General features: G+C 38.1%; 1 protein-coding gene across 1 annotated transcript; it reads right to left on the bottom strand.

Moving 5' to 3' along the window:
- Positions 1-6,771, bottom strand: LOC104089095 (uncharacterized). The gene is made up of 5 exons (XM_009593912.4): positions 6,548-6,771; positions 5,746-5,813; positions 2,062-5,656; positions 1,520-1,574; positions 1-402 (listed from the first exon to the last, which is right to left on the bottom strand). Exons 1-5 carry the CDS (start codon positions 6,672-6,674, stop codon positions 252-254), a joined length of 3,996 nt encoding a protein of 1,331 aa, XP_009592207.2. The 5' UTR covers positions 6,675-6,771; the 3' UTR covers positions 1-251.
- Positions 6,772-8,225: the final 1,454 nt, after the last annotated feature.

Raw genomic sequence — 8,225 nt, 5'->3', positions numbered from 1 at the left:
GAACCAAAAATCACGTCATGTGCATGGATATAAATCGGTGTACAATGTACTCTTGATTAACCTTTAATTAATGATAGTAATACATAAGTACATACAAGCAAAAAAAAACACTTTTCTCCTTGTTTTTCTTTTTCTTGTTGCTTTGGAAAGCCCAAGGTGACAGTACGATTAAAGAGGGAGGAAGGTGCTATGGACGGGTGATTTTGTACCAAAATTTGGGTTCAGTTCACCTGTAACCAAGGAGAGGAGAGTTATTGGTTCCAAGTGTCTGCTAGACTATCAGGGACAACATCAACAGGCTGACTTTCTTCATCTTGACATTGAGCAGCCATAACCTTAGCCTTCTTGAAACGGCTAGAGCTTCTCAGGATCATATCTATGGTTATGTCCTGACCTAAAAAACTGTTGGAATATACAGTGTGATCACAAGCACCAGGAAGTTCATAAATAAATAAATAAATAATACATAGATAACTTAAACAAACTCATTGTCTAAATCATTTGCTCTAACACCAGAGTTTCTGACTTGCAAATATTCCCATCTTAAGGATGAGACAAAGAGGATAACTTTGGAAACATGTCATCCTTAAGTTTTCTCCACCTGTCATTAACAGCCTATACCAATCACAGACGCTCATTTTATTGTTGTGCACAAGTAACATAATCACAAAGTAGAGCAACAAAAGAGATTATACCTTTTGGACAAAGCAAAAAATTATCAACTACAACAATTTGACTTAATATTTTATGGCAGGACATACCGGCAGAATTTACCACCAGATCAAGCTACCGCCTAGTTGCTATCAGACCTCGGATTTAGTTTCTCTAAATAGATTGTTTTGCTATTACTTGCTATCGGTACATCTTTCATATTCTTTATTGCTATCTTCAATTTATTTTTCTAAATATATTGTCTTGCTCTGAATTGTTATCGGCGCTTCTTCCATCTTCTTTAGCCGAGGTTCTATCGAAAACAGTCTCTGCCCGCTGCGTACATCCTGCCCTCCCCAGATCCCACTTGTGGAATTTTCACTAGAGTTGTTGTTGTTGTTGTAGTATCAAGCTACCGCCTAGTGCTTACGAGCAAGATTTAGAACAAAGAGTAGGATAAAGAATTTTACCACTCATAAGCCATAATCTACCGTTAGAAAGAACCATGTGTAACTAAAGAAAGTATGGACACAATCCCAGCTTGCACATGGTGGTGTAATTGTAGAGAAAAGAATAGAAGATTTTTTGAAGATGAAAAGTAGTCAATTTTGAATGTCAAATCTGAAGGTATTATGTAAATATATTTTTATTGTAGATTAGAATGGGTAAATGACGCCGAAACGTTTTTCAAGTTCATAGAATCTCTTGTATAGGCATTCTGGTAACTTTTCTCAGTTTTTCACTTGTAATGTTTTGGATGCAAACATAGCACCTCCTTAGTGCTGATTTAAACATGGATGCACATCCAAAAAAAGAACCATGTTTAACTAAGGGCTTAAAGAAAAAAATTAATACATCTCACACTTACTTTGATTTGACCTTATGCTTTGCACCAGCATCTTCATGTTTTGCAACATTAGCTCCTATCAAGTCAACATAGGGAAGTAGAAATTAGCTTATAAACAGAATGAAGAACGGATAAAAAAAAAACTATAAAATGTATTTGAGATATATGTTGCATTGATTTTTGATCCATCAGATAAATAAGGAGTCCTTCTCTATATGGTTAACTACTTGGGAACCATGATTTTGGCATACCATAGGAATGATTACGCCCATAAGTAGAAATGAAGAACTTCCCCTTTTCCTTTAAAGGCCAGCGGCTAGCCTGTCATGGGAGGGGGATAGGGTGGAATTTGACTCGGTGCTGTTTGGAAATCAGAAGAATGGCAGCCACACAGCTCAGTGCTTATGTTACCTGGCCTTACAGATTGTTGACCACCCTAACATGAGTCACTTGGCTTTGTTTGAGTAAAAGGTCTCAAATTTTTATGGATGTCAATGGAATAAGAACATATTTGACTGTCTAGAGATGAACGGAAAATTTTAGCAGAGTAAATTTGCAATTACCATTTGGAGTTGAAGCCTGACTTATTTCACTTCCTTCAACTGAGTAGCCAGAAGAGGATGAATAATCAGATGGAGTCTCAGTTGCAGAATCAGAATTTCCACCCCCCTTACAGTCAGACCTTCTCGATCTAATATCCCCAAATTTAGGCCCTGATGTAGGAAGCACTCCTCTCTTTGGTGTACAATCCTCGAGGTCTCCAGTTCTCATTTTTGTATTTTTGGTAGCCAAACTTTGGATTTCTGAACCTGTTTGCTGTCTTCTGTTCTCGGGGAATCTATCAGAACCTCTTGAGCTTGAGCTGGACATAGATTCATCCATAGGTTCTTTACTATCCTTTTCGGAAGCAGGAGCATCAAAAGTTGCAAGCTTTCCAGTGTCTTCAAGAGTTTTATCTCCCTGAACACTTGAGTGACTTGGAACTGTCACCTCAGTTCTTGAGTTCAAGATATCTTCCGAAGTGCCCCCAGAAGTCACTCCATCCTTCTTTGATTTCCTGCCAGCTTTTGTGTGTCTGTTTGATTTCGTTGGTTTCTTTGATGCAACTTCACCCTGTTGTTGACCAGGAATAAAATATTTCTTGAAGTTTATGCTCTCGCTTTTATCAGTATTAACTTCAGGCGCGTGCGTCTCCTCTAACGTACCCTTGGCTAAAGGATGAGATGGCACACGAAAAGAGTTAGCATTCCTTAGCTCTTTACCAGAACTCTTTGAATTGGAATCAGTACCAGGATTTCTCTGATTTTCCAACTTGGTAATATCCAACTGATCAACATTACTATTTTTACCTGACTCATCCATCTCCATTGGCTCTGGCAGAGGGCTCACGTCTCTCGGATTATCATTTGACGCTGCTAATTCTTTGTGACTGACTTCCTGGTCTTGAATAGCCAAATCGGATTTGTTCTTCTTAGAACTTTGGCTCTTTTTGGTTTTAGTTTTGGTTTTCAGTTTCTTTTCTACAAGGCTTACAATATCCTGATTTTTATCAGTTTGGTTGCGCAGCAAATGCTCAACCTCATTTTCCTTCTCCTCAACAGGAAGAAGCTCTGCATCAATGAGGGTTGTCTTCTCATCATGTTGATGAGAACCTGCAACATAGGCAATCTTTGACTCTTGTTCTGAAGACGCTGCTAATTCTTTGTGACTGACTTCCTGGTCTTGAATAGCCAAATCGGATTTGCTCTTCTTAGAACTTTGGCTCTTTTTGGTTTTAGTTTTGGTTTTCAGTTTCTTTTCTACAAGGCTTACAATCTCCTGATTTTTATCAGTTTGGTTGCGCAGCAAATGCTCAACCTCATTTTCCTTCTCCTCAACAGGAAGAAGCTCTGCATCAATGAGGGTTGTCTTCTCAGCATAGGCAATCTTTGACTCTTGTTCTGAAGCTACCTTTCTTTCGGTGGCGGGCAATGCATCTTTATCTTGATTAGACCCTTGAACAAAATGGTTAGCAGGAGGATCGTGCATTGCCGAAGGGGCACATGAAACATCAATATTACTGGTGGCAACCTCCTTTTTTGTCTTCTTTTTCTTACTTCGACCAGAGTTTTCATGTCCTTCAGCAACCTTCACATCAGATGGAGCTGCAGAGGCAGTTTCCACTTCCTTAATGGTCATGTCTGCTTTGGCATGATCTGAAGATTTGCATGTTGCAGATTGAACTTGCATGAGATCCTTGTTATGAGACAACCCTTTCACCTCTGTATCTAGACTAATCTGCAGCTTTCCAGCATCAGACGAAATTTCAACTTTCTTACTCTGCTCAGTTACAGGATCAGCTATAGGCCCAATCCCTGCAGCTACAGAGGGGCAGTTCACCCTACTATCATCCTCTCCGTCTAATTTATCAGGAATCTTTTCAGCAGATTTCCTGCTATTTTTCTTCCGCTTCGTGCTGCTTGCATTTCCAGATTCAATGTTCCCCTTGTCATCCAATGACTTTTCAGCTGAGAGAAATTGTTCTTTAGTTTCCCCAGTTGCTTTATTATTATCTGAAGGAAGGGAGGTCTCAGCACCTTGAGTAACTGACAACTTGCCTCTTTTCCCTATTTCGTTTATATGATCTACATCAGTTTTTGTCACAATACTTCCACCAGCCTCTGTAGTTGCATCAATAGAACCATCATGGCAGATTATATCTTGCTCAGATGCACTAGTATTTTTAGAAGCCTCAGCAATATTTTTCATATCTAACTCATGACGACGAGTTGACTTCTTGGCCTTGCTTTTCTTCCTCCCAATTCTGTTCTCTACGGCTCCTTGTGAATCTGCCAACTGGAAGGAAGACACTGGATCCTTGGTACTTGCATCGCCCAACTTCTCACTCATTCGCATTTCAAAATCACAGTTCGATGTCAGCTCCTCTTGTTCTCCAGTTGTATTAGCACCGTCAGTTCTAGGTTCATTATCTCCTGAGAGAATAGATTCACACATAGGTCGGCCAACTGAATTCATTTCATAGAACTCCTTGCTGACTGGTGCTGGACACTCTTTGTCTGAAGTATGATTTTGAACTGGAGATGTTTCTTGCAGTCCAGATTGAGTAACATGAATAGTAGAGTCAACATCAGTCAACTTGTCAGAGATCTTCATTTCAACTCCTTCATTTTGCTCTAACCTCCTATTCCCCTCAAGTTTTTCATCGGAACTCAGAACCATACAGGCAACCTCATCATGGCACATGGATGAGTCCTTTCCCTTCTTCTTTTTGCTCTTCTTATGGGCTGTATCTGTTCCCACAGATTGGTCTCCCAATGCTTCTGCTAAAGCTGATTTTATTGGTCTGTGTGCTGTGGAGTTCTCTGGAATTGCGACCTTCAAGACATCCCTATGATTGAACTCAGTGGGACCTTGATTGCTTTCCTTGCTACCCAATTTTTTCACTTTATTTTCAATGGTCCCAGACTGCGATGTTTCATCAAGTGTATCATTGTTCCTATTTCCACATTGCTCAACCTGCACACCAGAGATTTCAGCACTTGACCCACCCATCCTACATTTCTTCTTTCCCAATTTTGGCATCTTACTGGGATCAGAAGGTTGGTTTCTTAAAGGTTCAGCACTAGCATCTTTCAGTTTCATGTTTATAGTCACCCGTTGTCCTTCATTACAATTTGTCGAAGTAGTATCATTTCCAACAATCTTATAATCAGAATCATCATTACCTATGCCATGCTTTGAAGCGTGGGTATCTGTTACCAGGTGGTTGACCATATCTTCTGTGTGCTTCATTTTACGCTTCTTTGCCACAGGACCAGCTCTAGGAGAAAGTTCCTGTGATACATCCATGGGCTTCACACTCTTGAATTCACCAACGGCCTTGGCGACGTCCTTATGTTTCACAATGGAGCTCGATGCCAAGTTTCCGTGAGCTGGGTCAGGTTCATTAGTATCAAAAACCTTCTGTTTAGCCATTGCTTTGAACGAATCACTAGGGAGAAGATAGTCAGCACCAGTTTGCGGATATGTGATGCAAAGTAACCCTTGGTCACAGCTAGAAGCATCAACAGAAAGGAACCAACCCTTTTTGATACCCTCAAAAACACTAGTGACAAGCATACTATCAGGCAGGTGATAATAATGTCCTTTCCGTTTCACCTGTTAGGAAATAGAAATAATTAAAATCACCATTATGATACAAGAATATACACAAGAAAAAATAGTGAGTTGGAGGATTAGAAACAAACCTTCACAGAAGAAATTTTCAACTCCCTCTTCTCAGGAAAGCACCTTAAATGTTCAAATACAATCTTTTCTGCATAACACAAAAGTGCATATCAGGCAATTGAACTCTTTAGTAACTTAATCATTCCTCGATCAAGAATTTAAATATCAATTATAAGCAAACTAGAACTAGCAACAACAACAACAACAACAACAACAACAACCCAGTATAATCCCACTAGTAGGGTCTGGGGAGGCTAGTTTGCGTGGTAGTTTGTACGCAGACCTTACCCCTACCCTGGGGTAGAGAGGCTGTTTCCAATAGCCTCTCGGCTCCCTCCCTTCAAGAACGCCCCACCTTGCTCTTGGGGTGACTCGAACTCACAACTTCTTGGTTGGAAGTGGAGGGTGCTCACCACTAGAACAACATACTCTTGTCAACAAACTAGAACTAGCAAAGCAAAATTTTATACTCTGAATAAAAAACGAATTTAAAGTTATATACACATGACAATTTACAGATTTACCTGTGATAACAAGGCCAATAACCATTTTACCATATTACCAATTAATATTTATCAAGAGATTTAGCTAATAAGCGACCTGATTGTGTAAATTTCTTTTACACTGTCATTTAATCTCATACAGAATTAACCAACAACATTTACCTTCTTGCCAAAGGCACACCCAACATATATGCAGTGGGTGCACGTGTACCCAACGCCTCGAGATTTCTTTTAATTGATATTTAAGAGTAACTTTACTAACAGAGGAATCCAGGGATTAAAATGTATGAAACAGCTGCCAGTAAAAAATAATAACTACCTTTGAGATCAGAGACATAATCGGAGTAGGAGACAATTAAAGCCAAGTGGGTATCAAGGTTGGTATCCACAAAAACGGTGTTGTACAACGTCTCAGGTTCGGTTTCTTCGCGACGCCGTTTCACCATGATTGCTCGACGGCTGCAGAGCTCCCGTAAAACTGACAATTAAAAGCTGAAATGACAAGGGTTTTAGCTCCTGTGGGTGCGAATTAGGTGAAAATGAAATGAAGGGTTTAACACCCAATTGAAGGGGTCTTTTGCCGCCAACTATAATGGGCCTGCCCTTGCTTTCTTAAAAAGCCCAAAGCCAATAAAATAAGAACTTGTATTCATTTATGGGAGAACTATGGTTTATGTACACCGGCAACTTATAGCATGTTTTGACAAACCGGAGAAATTAGCTTATTTTGATAAGTGCTTTTGAAAAAAGTATTTTTGGAGAGAAGCAATTTATGTTTGGCTAATTACTCTGAAAAGCACTTTTGAACAATAATTTGTATTTGGCCAAACTTTTCAGAAAGTGCTTTTAAGTATCAAATTACGAATAAGAGCATGAATAGATTTACTTAATAGTTAATATTATAAGTAAATAAATAATCTTAAAAATTTATTATTACAGGCAATAATTAAATCTTTTTATTTTATTTAAGTAAAATATGAAAATAAAATTTAAAAGTACTTAATTCTTTTAATATAAGTTAAATATATTAAAAATCATTCAACAAATATAAAAGCATTCACCCCTAAAGTCACTATATATTAAAAATCTATCCTAAAAATAATAAGAAATATTTATACATTAATATCATAAGTATTAGGTTTAAAGGTTATTTTGATATATACTATATTTTGTTAAGGGTATTTTTGGTAAGAAGAAAAGTCAAAACTGCTTTTGTTTCTGCTTTTGGGAAGAAGCTACTTATTTCTGCTTCTCAGAAACTGCTTCTACTTCTTCCCAAAAGTACTTTTTCCCCCCGAAAAACTTGGTCAAACACCTCAAGTTAGGGAAAACAGTGCTTTGGAGAAAAAAAATGCTTTTAAAAAAGGAAAAAATGTATTTTTGGCCTCTTGAGAAGCTTGGCCAAACAGGCTATTAGTCTTTTATGTCATTTAACTATTTTTGGCCATAAAACGTTATCAATAATATATAAAATTCGAAAAAATAAGGAAAAGGAGATTCTTTTCAATGAGTATGGTAGGATTTGCCGAAAATACATAGATACGCAAATATACAAAATTCAAAAAAAAATAGAGATTGACGAAAAAAGATTAGAGGCAATTTGGACTGTTTTGGAGTCAAATTTTGTGCGACCCGACCGGTCATTTTGATCTTTAGCATTACATTTGGCGGTTTTGAGATTTTGAGTAGATACATGCGGTGTATTATGCCATGCGTATATGGTTGGTTTTGATGTTCGTCGGATTCGGGATTGATTTGATAGAATGATTCTCAATTTGGAAGCTTTAAGTTGGAAGAGTGACCGATGTTTGACTTTTAAGTAAATGACCTCAGAATTGAGGTTTGATGGTTTCAATAGGCTCGTATGATGATTTTAGACTTGGGCATATATTCGGATTTAAATTCGGATGTTCCTAGAAGATTTTAGCTTTATTCGTCGAAAGTTGGCAATTTGAAGGTTTAGAAAATTCATAAGTTTCACCCGAAGTTGACTTTGA

The sequence above is a fragment of the Nicotiana tomentosiformis genome, chromosome 12, assembly GCF_000390325.3.
Source record: "Nicotiana tomentosiformis chromosome 12, ASM39032v3, whole genome shotgun sequence".
NCBI lineage: Eukaryota > Viridiplantae > Streptophyta > Magnoliopsida > Solanales > Solanaceae > Nicotiana > Nicotiana tomentosiformis.
Note: the sequence above shows the minus strand (reverse complement) of the source record. Positions and strands in the feature narration are given on the sequence as shown.